This window comes from Coregonus lavaretus (genome assembly GCF_964263955.1).
Source record: "Coregonus lavaretus genome assembly, contig: HAP1_SCAFFOLD_419, whole genome shotgun sequence".
Classification (NCBI taxonomy): Eukaryota; Metazoa; Chordata; class Actinopteri; order Salmoniformes; family Salmonidae; genus Coregonus; species Coregonus lavaretus.
The window spans coordinates 255,103-271,120 of record NW_028160234.1 but is presented as its reverse complement, the minus strand read 5'-3'; the positions used below and the strand labels follow the sequence as shown (position 1 = coordinate 271,120).

The following is a 16,018-nucleotide window of genomic DNA, read 5'->3' as shown; positions in this document are numbered from 1 at the left end:
AGTCACTGCACATAAGCCGACAACAAAGAGAGAACCTCGATGTTGACATGCGCGGGAAGGACCCCCGGTTGAGCTCCTAATACAAATAGGTTTCTGAGCGCGCGGGGACGCCGGTGGGTCGCTTTTCATATCATCAGAGGCGCGTCTGAATTGATCGCGCGCTGGAAGGGGAGCAGATGCGACGCTAAGGGGCGCAAGGTAGAGCGCGCAGAGATAGAACCTAGCGCACATCAAGGCTATCTTACTGCGTTTCCGCTTAGCTCGGCAGAGTTAACGCTGAATCGAAGAGACAGGTTGGAATTAAAAACAAACCGCTCAGTGTCTACAATGAACAATTACAAAAACGCCAATATCAATGTCACCGCGCGGTAGTCAAATACGTGTTGGGGCGTCTGCGGAGAAATGTAATTATTAAATTATTAATCAGGAATATGAATATCACATCCAATGTTTCCATTATAAACCTTAATGAGATAATTACATAAAGGGATGTGGTTCCCTGGAATATCTATTGCTTCTCTGATATTAACATAACCCAATCAAGAATAGGATAGGCCTATACTACAAATGACTATCTAGTTTAAGTACAAGATGTACATACTATAGGCTACAGCCGCTATACATTAATATTTCAATTTTATGTGGACTCTTGACATCTTTAACAGCTGGGCAGGTCAAATCATAATTCACGTTTATACAATAACGCCCTATTTAAGAGTAAAGAGTAGCCAAATGTGCCTGTACCTCTGCTGAGTCAGATGTAGGTTAAACTATTCGATTTAAAGTGCATACATAATACACTCAATATGTATGCAGTGATCTATAGCAGGGTTTCCCAAACTCGGTCCTGCCCCCCGGTGCACGTTTTGGTCAATGCCCTAGCACTACACAGCGGATTCAAATAATCAAAGCTTGATGAGCTGGTTATTTGAAAATCAGCTGTGTAGCGCTAGGGCAAAAACCAAAACATGCACGGGGGCTCCTGATCTATATCAGGGGACAACTTAGTTGAGGGGAGTGTGTGAGTCAATGACTAAGGACGCCACCTAGTGGATGTTTAAGAAAAGTGAAGCAGTGTATGCAACCTCATTTTATGTTCTGCAGCCAGACTTTCCACATGTACACACATTGTTTTAATCCATAGCACCAGTAGTAAATCAATGCATATATTTCATAGAATTACAAGAACATATCGTTTTACACATCAACACAAACCAAACCGGTATAGGTAGGTAGGTCACTATTACCTTGCATTACAGCCACTGGTAACAGACTTGTATGAACAGAGGAAGATGCATGGAAGTAAACGTAGGCAGAAATGTTCTATGAAAGTATACTATATGTTTATTTTAGTAGACATTAATGCAACTCCATGTCCGTCTCAAATTGCACCCAATATAGAGCACTACTTCTGGCCATAGCACAGAGCTCTGCTCAACAGTAGTACACTAACAGGGTGCCATTTGGAACACAAGCCCATGCTTATTCACAGATAGATAAACAGGACAGAATGAAACTGAACAAAAATAAACTGAACAACGAGTAGTACTGTACAGGTGATGTGTAAATGTTAAAGACCATGGCCAACACTGGCTGACAGAACCAAAGATTCAACGTAGCAGATACACACGTAACACAAAAAGAATAAGCTCACATAAAAATAAAACTAGTAGTACTGTACAGGTGGTGTGTAAACATTTAAAGACCATGCCCAACATTGGCTGACAGCACACACGTAACACAAAAATGTGACATTTTTTAAAGATAATGCCCACATGTTGTATCGCATAATATATAACTGACACACATCCTAAAAGGTGATTGCACATTAGCAAAACTGTTTCCAGCAAGACTCCGTGTGTATCAACCACTAATGGCCAGATGACCCTTCAGCAATTCATAACGACACTTTAAAAAATATATGTGTTGGGCATTGATTGGCTGAAAACCTTCAGGTAACAGAGAGAAAAGACCGGAAACGTAGCCAAAAGTCAACAAAAAAGCTGTGGAATAAAATGTAAAATAGGTACATGACCAGAATAGATCAAATAAAAAAACAGAGATCTTGATAACCTCAGCAGCAAGCTTCTTGTGCAAGCCTTTCATTTAATGTATAAAAAACCCCCACACCCATCTCTTTAAAACTTACCACAAACATTTCCCATTAACACTTCCTCTAAAACAACCCCATCACAACCAACGTCATGTCATGTCCATTAGGGTACACAACAAATCAACTTTTCAAAACGTTTTGCAACAGAAATCGAAAAATAAGGGTTTCTTATTGGACAAAGTCCAGATAGTCCCTCCCAGTTTCAATCCATCTTGTTCTGTTTGGTGCCTAATGAACATGACCCACATCAAATGTCCCAATTCACGCTCAATGAAGATGACTTGTTTGAGACCGGGAAACACTGAAGATACTGTAAGAGAATCCTCTACGGACACTGTCACTACAAATTTCCCTCTCCAACCAAGCAAAAACCATCTCCAACTTCCAGAAAACCTTTCAACAACATTACCGTCCCAAACAATATCCACCCAAAACCCATGACTTCCAGTTAAAAAAAGTAATAAATGATAATCACATCATTGTACTGTCAAACCTCGAAGGCCAAACCAGGCAGGTGAAATATCACATTGTACACATTGAGGAGTTCAATCAGTTAATTCACAAATCTCAGACAATAGAAATAAATAGTCGTCCCAAAATGAAGTCCTACTTACCTCTCTCCCAAACACTGATACCATTACAGAAGGTTGTTTTGTTCCTCAGCTCATCAACATCATCCAATATGTATTGACCTGAATTTGTATGATATAGATTCAAGAAAACCCAGAGCCAGTGTTTCGCTCTCTAATGCACTACTATAAAGTGTAGTGCACTACTTTTGGCCAACAGTGCACTATATAGGGAACGGGGGTGTCATTTGAGCTCACAGCCAGTATCGCTAAACCCACTGGCCTTTAGAGCTGTGGGGTATTCCAGAAGGCAGGGTTAATATACATCAGCCAGCTAACTTTCATTAACAGCCTTTGCCTCATATCGCTTGATTTTCTGGATGATTAAATAAGCTACATTTGTATAATGGTTGTTGTTGTTGAGTCATTTAAAACTATTTCAAGCAATTTGTGCCAGTTCGCTGGCTAACTCATTGATCCAGATTTTTTGGAACAGGCCCCAGATGAATGTGACTGGTGCTAATCTGCATTTTGTAGGGGGATATAATCATCCCATCAGTGTGCTGTGTGTGTAGGGCAACCATTGGGACTTTTAATATTAGTAAAATTAGATGCCACATTTTCAGATCGGTAGTACAAACATCAGATTCAGAATAAAAAAAAAAAAACACAAACACAAGATACATATAAACATATAGTACAATGTAGGCTCAGCTAGCTAGCGGTCAACGGTAAAAGTATCCATGTAGGCTCAGCTAGCTAGCTAGTGGTAAACTGTAAAAGTATCTATGTAGGCTCAGGTAGTGGTCAACGGTAAAAGTATCTATGTAGGCTCAGCTAGCTAGCGGTCAATGGTAAAAGTATCTATGTAGGCTCCGTAGCTAGCGGTCAACAGTAAAAGTATCCATGTAGGCTCAGCTAGCTAGCTAACGGTAAACTGTAAAAGTATCCATGTAGGCTCAGCTAGCTGTAAACTGTAAAAGTATCCATGTAGGCTCAGCTAGCTGTAAACTGTAAAAGTATCTATGTAGGCTCAGCTAGCTAGTGGTCAATGGTAAAAGTATCTATGTAGGCTCAGCTAGCTAGTGGTCAATGGTAAAAGTATCTATGTAGGCTCAGCTAGCTAGCGGTCAATGGTAGAAGTATCTATGTAGGCTCAGCTAGCTAGCGGTCAATGGTAGAAGTATCTATGTAGGCTCAGCTAGCTAGCGGTCAATGGTAAAAGTATCTAACAAAACTGTTTCAAGTTATGAGTGGCACTCAGACCCCAACCAGACCAAAGAAAGCTCCCTTCTGTCCCTGCCTCCACACTGAACACTGAGTTGTACTTTCCTGGGTTGCGTCCCAATAATCCCTCCTTTATCTCTCCTCCTGAAGTGTGCATTCGTTCACTACTCCCCACAAATGTAAAAGTCTTGGATTGTGTAGGCATGGGCTAGAAGGAGTTTCCATATAGATATACCAGTCATTTCCTTTCAAACCCATTGAGGGAAGTGAACAAGTGCACACTTCAGGAGAAAGGAGAGATTATTGGGATGCAACCCATGTCTTGCTGGAGACCAATGTTGTTGTATTTGTCACAGCTTTAGAAAGTTAAAATATAGTTTAGTTTAAAAAACAACAAAAAAAACAAGTCCAGTGTTGCTAGTACCAATCCTTTACATCGAGGTTTCTAGGGAGGGAGAGAAACACATTCTGGAGATGGATGGAGAGTCCTGGAGGGAGGGAGGGAGTGGGAGAGAAAGCAAGAGAGAAAGAAAAAAAGAGAGAGAGAAAGAAGATGAATGAGACACAGGACAAAACATTAGACACACAATATATCATAGTGTAAAGTTAACAAAGCTCACAAGATGTGGAAATGTGGCTGTACTGTAATGTTGAATGATTACATTGAAGTGTATCAGAAAAGATATAAAACATATACAAAAACATGTGTATGTAAATGTATATATAGAAGTCGGAATTGCCATGTTATTAATCCAAAAGCAACATACCTTTGATACTTTGAGTACCCTCTCTCTATTGAGGGCCATGCTATCAGAGGCCTTGACCCCCACTGGAGTATTATTATTCACTGTCACCGGACTGTTCACCTGGAGACACACACACACACACACACACACTTCATGAACATCCAGAAGAAACAAGGAAGCTGTGGACAAACAGGAAGTGTGTTTATTTGTGTGTGAGGTCTCCTTGTGTGTCAATGTCGCTCACCGACTGCAGGACGACGTTCTCCTTTCCCTGACGTCCCGTCGCCGCAGCAACCATCTCCGGGGAGATGTGTCTGCCCCTCCTCTCCAACGCCAGTTGGTCCCCCTTATGTCTCCTCTGTTTTCATTGGTTCATTTGATCAGGAGGGTAGGACAGTTGACAGAACAGTTAGTTAACCTTCACTTTACCAGGAAATGTTTTTTTGATAACGTTATAGAGTAGAACCTTTTAACTAGAAAACTTAGAAATGCCCCGTTTTCACTTGTATGGTGCTGGGCATAATGAATACGAGGTTGAAAAGTGGAGGAATTGCCCTTACAAGGTCGTCATATACAATACACAGAACAGTTATGATGTAGCAGATAGTGACCACCACATACTAAGTTCACATTGGATACAAAGTACTACATTTACAATTGTAATTCAAATACACATAAACACAATGACGCACGCACACACACACACACCTTGATGAATCCACCGAAGGAGCGGGAGCGGGGGTGTTTCTTGCTCTGGGCCGGGGGGGTCTGATAGTTGTTGATGGGTGTCCCTGGGGGGGCCGGGCCGGGGGTGGTCTGTTTGGCAAGCTGCAGGAGGAGGAGGATGAAAAGGAGGAGGAGGAGGAGACAGGATATTGGGCTTTAGCCAGTCCTTCGAATCTACATCAAATTAGAAATCTGCCTTGTATAGAAAAGGAGACGAGGAACAGAAAGAGAGTATTAAGAAGCAGTCTGGCTGTCAGTACCTGTAGTAGGAGTTTCTTCTTCTTGGCAGAGTTGGGCATGTTGTCATAGACGTGTCTGAACAGCTCCTTCAGGGACTCCTCTGTGTGGTGCTGCTGGCCCTGGGACGAGGAGGGGTATTGGGAGGGGGACAGGTACTGAGACGGGTCAGCCCAACACCTCTTCAGGGGCAGGGGAACAGGGGCAGGGGAACCAGTCACAGGTAACAGGTCTATATCATCCTAACGGAGGTGGGTGGGAGGGAGAGGAGTGGGAAAGGGGTTATTGGTTTCCATCACAACATGAGTATATGGATACATCCCAAACGGCACCCTATTCCCCATAGTGCACTAGTTTTGATGAGAGCCCTATGGGCCCTGGTCTAAAGTAGTGCACTATAAAGGGAATAGGGTGCCATTTAGGACAGATCCTATTTCCGTTTAGAGGGAGATTAGGTTGATCTACACCTAGACCCAAAACTACAGCTAGACACTTCTAATAGGCACTGGTAGATCTGAAAGGACTGGGGAACTGTAAGCAGTTTGGGCCATAGCTCCACCTAACATCCTGGTAAACTGGGTTGCTTACACCTATACGGGGCCTGTATTCACAAAGCGTCTCAGAGGAGTGCTGATCTAGGATCAGTTTGGCCTTGTAGATTATAACGAATGGAAAAGGGGGGACCTGATCCTAGATCAGCACTCCTGCTCTGAGACACTATGAATACAGGCCCCGGTTTGATCTAATATGGTCCTTTGTTTGTGCAACATCTTTTAATGGTATAGTTGATGTAAACAAGTCCTACTACTAACCTTGGTCTGCAGGCTCTTAGATCCTGTGAAGAGCATTCTGGCATGCTCTCTCATGTACACAGGAGCCTGAGCAGACACACACACACACACAGGATATCATATTATTACATTATTGTAGCCCATGTTCCCCAGATCTTATTCAATAACACTGACAACTGGGCCGGTTTCACAGACACAGTTGAAGCCAGTAGTATGAGGTATTCTCAATGGAGTGTTTTAGTCCAGTGTGGTATACTACAAAGCAGGACCAATGAGTTAGCCAGCTAACTTTGATAAGCAACCAGAAATAACTATAGATTTCCTGCTTCATAAAAAAGAAAATGCTACACTTAGATCGGTCTTTGTTTGTTGAATCAATTAGACCATGCACATTTCAAGATTATCTTTCTAAAAAACAAAAAGTTATCAGAATATTTAGGCAAGTTAGTTGGCTAACTTTGTAGAATGCTTTGTAGAATACCCCTCTGGACTAGGCTTATTCTGGGTTGGGGAAACTGGCCAAAAGAGTATTATGTGTGAAGTTAGTCTCTCTGACCCTGAATAGTTTCTGGGAGTGTTTGATGAGGAAGGCCATGCCGTAGTTTAGCTTCTTCAGATTTTCCTGGAGGTCACTGGCCACCATCTGTATCAAAAAGAAAATTAATTAATTAATATATACAGTGGGGGGAAAAAAGTATTTAGTCAGCCACATATTGTGCAAGTTCTCCCACTTAAAAAGATGAGAGATGCCTGTAATTTTCATCATAGGTACACGTCAACTATGACAGACAAATTGAGGGAAAAAAATCCAGAAAATCACATTGTAGGATTTTTAATGAATTTATTTGCAAATGATGGTGGAAAATAAGTATTTGGTCACCTACAAACAAGCAAGATTTCTGGCTCTCACAGACCTGTAACTTCTTCTTTAAGAGGCTCCTCTGTCCTCCACTCGTTACCTGTATTAATGGCACCTGTTTGAACTTGTTATCAGTATAAAAGACACCTGTCCACAACCTCAAACAGTCACACTCCAAACTCCACTATGGCCAAGACCAAAGAGCTGTCAAAGGACACCAGAAACAAAATTGTAGACCTGCACCAGGCTGGGAAGACTGAATCTGCAATAGGTAAGCAGCTTGGTTTGAATAAATCAACTGTGGGAGCAATTATTAGGAAATGGAAGACATACAAAACCACTGATAATCTCCCTCGATATGGGACTCCACGCAAGATCTCACCCCGTGGGGTCAAAATGATCACAAGAACGGTGAGCAAGAATCCCAGAACCACACGGGGGGACCTAGTGAATGACCTGCAGAGAGCTGGGACCAAAGTAACAAAGCCTACCATCAGTAACACACTACGCCGCCAGGGACTCAAATCATGCAGTGCAAGATGTGTCCCCCTGCTTAAGCCAGTACATGTCCAGGCCCGTCTGAAGTTTGCTAGAGTGCATTTGGATGATCCAGAAGAGGATTGGGAGAATGTCATATGGTCAGATGAAACCAAAATATAACTTTTTGGTAAAAACTCAACTCGTCGTGTTTGGAGGACAAAGAATGCTGAGTTGCATCCAAAGAACACCATACCTACTGTGAAGCATGGGGGTGGAAACATCATGCTTTGGGGCTGTTTTTCTGCAAAGGGACCAGGACGACTGATCCGTGTAAAGGAAAGAATGAATGTGGCCATGCATCATGAGATTTTGAGTGAAAACCTCCTTCCATCAGCAAGGGCATTGAAGATGAAACGTGGCTGGGTCTTTCAGCATGACAATGATCCCAAACACACCGCCCGGGCAACGAAGGAGTGGCTTCGTAAGAAGCATTTCAAGGTCCTAGCCAGTCTCCAGATCTCAACCCCATAGAAAATCTTTGGAGGGAGTTGAAAGTCCGTGTTGCCCAGCGACAGCCCCAAAACATCACTGCTCTAGAGGAGATCTGCATGGAGGAATGGGCCAAAATACCAGCAACAGTGTGTGAAAACCTTGTGAAGACTTACAGAAAACGTTTGACCTGTGTCATTGCCAACAAAGGGTATATAATAAAGTATTGAGAAACGTTTGTTATTGACCAAATACTTATTTTCCACCATGATTTGCAAATAAATTCATAAAAAATCCTACAATGTGATTTTCTGGAATTTTTTTCTCATTTTGTCTGTCATAGTTGACATGTACCTATGATGAAAATTACAGGCCTCTCATCTTTTTAAGTGGGAGAACTTGCACAATTGGTGGCTGACTAAATACTTTTTTCCCCCACTGTATATATATATATTTTTTTAGGTACTGATTAGGTGACATGAACCAAATCTTATTTAATGAGGAAAAGTATAAAAACCACTGCTGTGGTCATCACTATCCTCTTGCAATAGGACCAGCTGGATGGAAAAACAGTGCTAATAGTACCTCAAAAGTAATATTAATCAAAAAATAACTATTGACCATGCCAAAAGAGTTGAAAAGGAAAGTTTTGAGTGAGGAAAAGAAGGGTTCAATTCTGTCTTTACTGGCAGAGGGATACAGTGAGCGTCAGGTTGCTTCCATCCTTAAAATTTCAAAGACGCCGGTTCATAAGAACAAGGTCAAGCAGCAGACATTGGAGACAACAAAGCTACAGACCGGCAGAGGGCGAAAACTACTCTCTACTGACCAGGATGACCGCCAACTCATTTGAATGTCACTCAACAACCGTAGGATGACATCAAGTGACCTACAAAAAGAATGGCAAACGGCAGCTGGGGTGAAGTGCACGGCGAGGACGGTTCGAAACAGGCTCCTAGGGGCAGGGCTGAAGTCGTGCAAAGCTAGAAAAAAGCCCTTCATCAATGAGAAGCAAAGAAGAGTCAGGCTGAGGTTTGCAAAAGACCATAAGGATTGGACCGTAGAGGACTGGAGTAAGGTCATCTTCTCTGATGAGTCCAATTTTCAGCTTTGCCCAACACCTGGTCGTCTAATGGTTAGACGGAGACCTGGAGAGGCCTACAAGCCACAGTGTCTCGCACGCATTGTGATATTATTTGGTGGAGGATCGGTGATGATCTGGGGGTGCTTCAGCAAGGCTGGAATCGGGCAGATTTGTCTTTGTGAAGGACGCATGAATCAAGCCACGTACAAGGTTGTCCTGGAAGAAAACGTGCTTCCTTTTGCTCTGACATTGTTCCCCAACTCTGAGGATTGGTTTTTCCAGCAGGACAATGCGCCATGCCACACAGCCAGGTCAATCAAGGTGTGGATGGAGGACCACCAGATCAAGACCCTGTCATGGCCAGACCAATCTCCAGACCTGAACCCCATTGAAAACTTCTGGAATGTGATCAAGAGGAAGATGGATGGTCACAAGCCATCAAACAAAGCCGAGCTGCTTGAATTTTTGCGCCAGGAGTGGCATAAAGTCACCCAACATCAATGTGAAAGACTGGTGGAGAGCATGCCAAGACGCATGAAAGCTGTGATTGAAAATCAGGGTTATTCCACCAAATATTGATTTCTGAACTCTTCCTAAGTTAAAACATTATTATTGCTTTGTTTAAATAACTTATTTTCTTTGCATTATTCGAGGTATGACAACACTACATCTTTTTTTGTTATTTTGACCAGTTGTCATTTCCTGCAAATAAATGCTCTAAATGACAATATTTTTATTTGGAATTTGGGAGAAATGTTGTCAGTAGTTTATAGAATAAAACTAAAATGTTATTTTTACCCAGACATAGCTATAAATAGTCAAAAGTTTGGACACACCTACTCGTTACTACATGATTCCATATGTGTTATTTCATAGATTTGATGTCTTCACTATTATTCTATAATGTTGAAAACAGTAAAAATAAAGAAAAACCCTTGTATGAGTAGGATTTTGACTGGTACTGTATATATTCACATCAATTACCGTAGCTGAATGACCTCAATCAATCAGAGGCAGCAGGTGGCCTAGTGGTTAGAGCGTTGGGCCAGTCACAGAAAGGTCGCTAGTTCAAATCCCTGAACCGACAAGGTGAAAAATCTGTTGATGTGTCTTGATAAAGGCACTTAACCCTAATTGCTACAGGGTCGCTGTTGATAACGGCAGACCGTGACCCCACTCTCTCAGGGGGAGTTGGGATATGCCCCAAAAAATATCTAATTCATACATGCGTATAATAACACTACATGTGTCAAATATAAGCACCCACCTAATTATTATGGTTTATATTCACATCTAAATTGAATGCAGAGATAATAAGTTGCAGGAACGAGTTTGGGAAACCCTGATCTACATGATAAATAATCACAGCACAGTCCAGTTTCAGGTGTTTTTCCTAGTCACTATGCTTCTACCTCTGCACTGCTTTCTCTTTGAGGTTTTACGCTGGCTATCTGTAAAGCACTTTGCGTCAACTTCTGATTTAAAATGGGCTTCATAAAATACATCTGATTTGAATTTGAGTTACAGTACATACATTTCTGGGCCATACGACGTGGGGGGCGAACATGAGAGCGAGGTTGAAGGCGGACATTTTGTTCTTGTCCTGCTGCTTGGCGGTGTGGTAGAGCAGGTCCAGGATCAGTTTGAGGAGGCTGCGGTTGGCCTGGGGCAGCAGCAGGAAGAGGAGCTGGAAGGCTTCAATCTGACGCTCCTTATCAGGTACTGACGTCTTGTTGCCCTTCTCATCAAACAGAGTCATGTCTGGGGGAATGGAGGGGGGAGAGGAGAGAAGGGGGAGAGAAGAAGAGAGGGAGAACACACACAACACACTTCAATATGGGTCTCATGGGGTACAGGTATATTAAAAACTGTGAACATCAATGACACTGATTATTGAGCGCCAGGGTGAGATGTTTTTGAGGTGAGGTTTGTGAACAAAAAAAGTGCTACAGGAGAGAGAGTGGGGAGGTGCTCAGACAGGGGGACCTGCTATTTTGAGGTGAACGTTGAAGTGTTGGTGCGTGAGGAGGGGTTCAGGTAGCTCTCCCAGGAAGGTCTTGAGGACGGTGGCCACGTCGTTGGGGTGGAAACCCCCTGCCTCCAGGTCGATGTCTGCCCCACTGTTCAGCTGTTCCTTCAGGGCCTGCTGCCGTACACTGTTACCCGGCACCCTGAACAGACCCTCCACCTGCAGGTCTGATCATCAATCAATCAATTCATTAATAATCAATCAACCACCTAGCACCCTGAACAGGCCCTTACCGTGCAGGTCTAATAATCAATCAGTCAATAAAACAAATATGTAGTGAATCAATCAGCAGTGTTTCCCCTACACTCATTTAGCAGCGGCGGGTCACCACTGATAAATCATTCCCGGCACTAAAACATTTTCAGTGTAAACTTAAACCACTAAAACCAGTTATAAATGATGTATACAAAATATAATTCATAATATAAAAAAAAAAATGTATATATATAAATATAGGAAATCAGTCACTTGAAATAAATAAATTAGGCCCTAATCTATGGATTTCACATAACTGAGAATACAGATATGCATCTGTTGGTCACAGGCAGGTAGCTTAGTGGTTAAGAGCGTTGTGCCAGTAACCGAAAGGTCACTGGTTCTAATCCCGAGCTGACTAGGTGAAAAATCTGTCTATGTGCCCATGAGCAAGGCACTTAACCCTAATTGCTCTGGATAAGAGCGTCTGCTAAATGACTAAAATGTAAATGTAGATACCTTAAAAAAAGGTAGGGGTGTGAATCAGAAATCCAGTCAGTATCTGGTGTGACCACCATTTCCCTCATGCAGCGTGACACATCTCCTTCGCATAGAGTTGATCAGGCTGTTGATTGTGGCCTGTGGAACGTTGTCCCACTCCTCTTCAATGGCTGTGCGAAGTTGCTGGATATTGGTGGGAACTGGAACACGCCGTCAATCCAGAGCATGCCAAACATGCTCAATGGGTGACATGTCTGGTGAGTATGCAGGCCATGGAAGAACTGGGACATTTTCAGTTTCCAGGAATTGTGTACAAATCCTTGCGACATCGGGCACATCATTATCATGCTGAAACTTGACGTTGGATGCAGTTTATGGTAGAGCTGGCAACAGCTCTGGTGGACATTACTGAAGTCAGCATGCCAATTGCATGCTCCCTCAAAACTTGAGGCATTGTGTTTTGTGACAAAACTGCACATTTTAGAGTGGACTTTTACTGTCCCCAACACAAGGTGCACCTGTGTAATGATCTTGCTGTTTAATTAGCTTCTTGATATGCCACCCCTGTCAGGTGGATGGATTATCTTGGCAAAGGATAAATGCTCACTAACAGGGATGTGAACAAATTTATGCACAACATTTGAGAGAAATAAGCTTTTTGTGCGTATGGAACATTTCTGGGATCTTTTATTTTAGCTCATGAAACATGGGACCAACAGTTTACATGTTGCGTTTATATTTTTGTTCAGTGTAGAAAAGATAATGGAGCTATATTTTTTTTTAAATAAAATCATCTTTGAGAACTAACAATCAAAATAAAAACTAGACAGTCAGTGAGAATCTAAAACTCAAAAAAATGTCATGGCACCAACGATTTTGTTCTAATGTTTGGGTCACTCAGATAGCATAATAACACGGCATAAGCCATGGCAAAATGTGTAGAATTGCAGGAAACTAGCTTTAAAGGTAGCCTTAGCGAAATGACATTGCCACGAGCAGCACCGCAGATATTGAGACGAGCGAGATGCAAGACTTCACTCTCGCATGGTCACACAGTATAAGCGCATGTACACCCTGCGCATGTTTAGCCTGGGCACAAAAACAGTGGACAAGTTGAGCCTCTTGCTTCAACGCTCTTAGTTGTTGCGGATATTGACCCACTATGTTGTTTACTTTCTGCATCTACATCATATCGCAGAGTCTAGCTTTAAACTAACATTTTCTTTCCGCCCCATGGGAAAATGTGTAGAATTGCAGGAAATTAGCTTCAAACGAGCAACATTTTGTCTCTGTGGCCGAGATGGCCTTTAAAATTTTGGGTCGGAGATTGGCCACGCCCACTACCCACCCCACCCCCCCACACACACTAACTTTGCCACCGCTGCTGAAAGAAATCCTAGGGGAAACACTACACCTCAGGTCCATATGGAGTTGTGGGATTATTTAAGATACTCTTCAAAGAGATAGGGTTTCAGATGTTTTCAGATGCTTCAAGGGGAAGCTGGTTCTACTATTGGGGTGCCAGGACAAAGAAGAGAGAATTTGAGAATTACATCCAGGGATCATGATTCAGATGGGAACTGTAACAACATGATCAACTCACTCTTGCTGAGGTATTCGATGAGCTGGTAAATCTGGGCGATGCCTCCCTCTGTCAGAGGAGTCCCGAACACCACTTCCTTATCTGTGACGATGACAACGGCCAAAGGACGAGAATCTGAGTGCTGTACATTTATATTATTATTCAACATTATAGCAACCCAGGGCCACGTTCAGTAGCCAAACATTGTCAAATGTTGCAGATAAAAATTCCATGAGTAAAGCCACCGTGATTCCTTCTTCTACATGTCAGACAGGCATGTTTGTTCTACATAGTGTATCAACATTGCATCCTGCTGAACACACCCTTGGTTGATCCTCATGACCGTTCTCTCACCTTTACGTTTGAGGAAGTTGAAGGAGCGGAAGAATCCCCCTCCGGCCCCCATGGGGGTCTTGGGCCCTCCCTCGTCCCCCAACAGCAGAGAGAACTCAGCACCGGGAAGGTCGATGAGGCGGGTGATGTTGCTAAGCACTAGTTCTTGAAACACCTCAGGTCTCTCGTGACGTAGCTTCTCCACAAAGAAGTCTGGGTTGAAGATGATTGGCGGGCGGCCCCCAACCCCACCGCCGCCCCATGCGCCCCCCGCATTCTGGCTGATCACCACGTTACACACCGTACCCCTGGTGGAACACACACAGATGCTGAAGATCTAGGAAAATCTTTAAACAACCGCTATATCTTTACACTGACTTTCTTGCACGTACACACACACCAAATCTCTCTCTCCCTCTTACACACGTATGATGATGGTGTAGTGGGTGGCTAGCCCAATAATGGACTAAAGAAGCTAACATTACTATAGTCCAAGGACCTTACATGTTTTGTTTAGAGGCGAATTGGCTCTGGCCAAAACAGCCAAATACTCCATCTAAACGTGAATCGGTTCTCAATTGCGGTACGGTTCTAGAAACATAAAGCCCTCCACTTTCATATCATATCACCATAATTTCACAAATGCAAAAAAATACACTTACTGTACACTGTTTTAACAGTTGCAGCCAAGCAGTCTTCTGTTTACGCAAGTGTTCGGAGACACAGATAGCACATATGGCCGTGTGGTAACTGTAACCCTATTAAGGTGTGTAGTAATCTAACCTTTTTTAAATTTATTTTTTTATTATTTTAAAATGAAAGCTAAGTTCTTTATGTTTCCAAAACGTTAAGTGTTGATGAAAGGGTTAGTGGTTGGACAGACAGGAGAAAACCAACTTGTAGGCATGCTAGGGTTTTACTTTGGGTCCATTGCTCTGAAGATCAGTGAGTTGAAGACACCTCTTTCACACAAGTACACACTCACTGGCAATTCAGAACTACTTGACTTGGCATAATGGTGGAGAGTTCGTTTTGCATGGCCTGGTGCCCCAGGTGAGTGGTGATTTCACTTCAGGACCAATGGAATAGTCTAAAATCAGCGCACCCCACTCATCCGGGGCACCGGGCAATTCAAAACGAAAACCAATGACAGCTAACAGTCTATTGTTGCTACTACTTGTTAACTAGCTAGCTATGGAGTCTTGCTCCAATTCAGCGACAGCGCAGGAATAAATGCTCTGCACCCACTCCGTTCAGAGTAGCTGTGTGATGCAGTCAGAAATGGTATTTTGTCACAACACTTGATTGTCAGAGCTAGCTAACTAGCTAGCTAGCTAAATTAGCTTTCACTGTCGCTGAAAAACAACATGCATGTCAGACAAGCTATCAAGCCAAATTCAAATGCCAGTACCATGACAACTCCACAGTATCTTTACGTGCGTGTATGGTTTATTCTGTATACATATTGTACATGTTTAAATGTTATTTTACCTTCTGTTTTGTGTATTTTCATTTGTCTCTTTATCCGCTGCCATCTTCCGTTTGAATCCTCCGCTGGTATCCCTGACTCCGCCCACTCCATCTCTGATTGGTCGGTTATAAAACACGGGCGGGGTGAGCAGTAAATATTTGCATGTTTCGTTCTCTGATTGGATTGTTTGAATTCACTTTAGTAGTGTCAATCAAGGAAAAACAATAACATTGAGAACGGTTACACGCACACACAATAATGCGATTATTGTGGATAATCTGATTTATATAATAGTTTGATTAAAAACGTTTACATGCTTTGCACGAAGAACGATTTCCCTAATAATCCTGTTTACATGGACACATCTGAAATCAGGCTACTATAGCACTCTGATAAATGCAGAAAATCGATACTCAAAATAAACGTTCTACCACAGCGACCATGTTATTTTTGGTAAACAGATTTGATTCTGAGTTCGGACATGTAAAATGTGTATGTTAAAACTATTTCTAAGATGCATACATTCAGTTGTACCGAACTCTCTTCACTCGAGCTAAATAGGGAGGAGGCTCGCTCGGCTGGTGCT

General features: G+C 42.6%; 1 protein-coding gene across 1 annotated transcript; it reads right to left on the bottom strand.

Moving 5' to 3' along the window:
• Positions 1–1,331: 1,331 nt before the first annotated feature.
• On the bottom strand, positions 1,332–15,496 carry LOC311122002 (rho GTPase-activating protein 19-like; the record flags this gene model as incomplete). The annotated part of the gene is made up of 12 exons (XM_084196433.1): positions 1,332–4,397; positions 4,677–4,775; positions 4,900–5,013; positions 5,364–5,483; positions 5,642–5,860; positions 6,431–6,496; positions 6,966–7,052; positions 10,856–11,082; positions 11,308–11,517; positions 13,650–13,730; positions 13,983–14,269; positions 15,453–15,496. The coding sequence occupies 12 exons, from the start codon at positions 15,494–15,496 to the stop codon at positions 4,341–4,343; spliced, it is 1,611 nt and encodes a 536-aa protein (XP_084052559.1). The 3' UTR covers positions 1,332–4,340.
• Between the last annotated feature and the right edge of the window lie 522 nt (positions 15,497–16,018).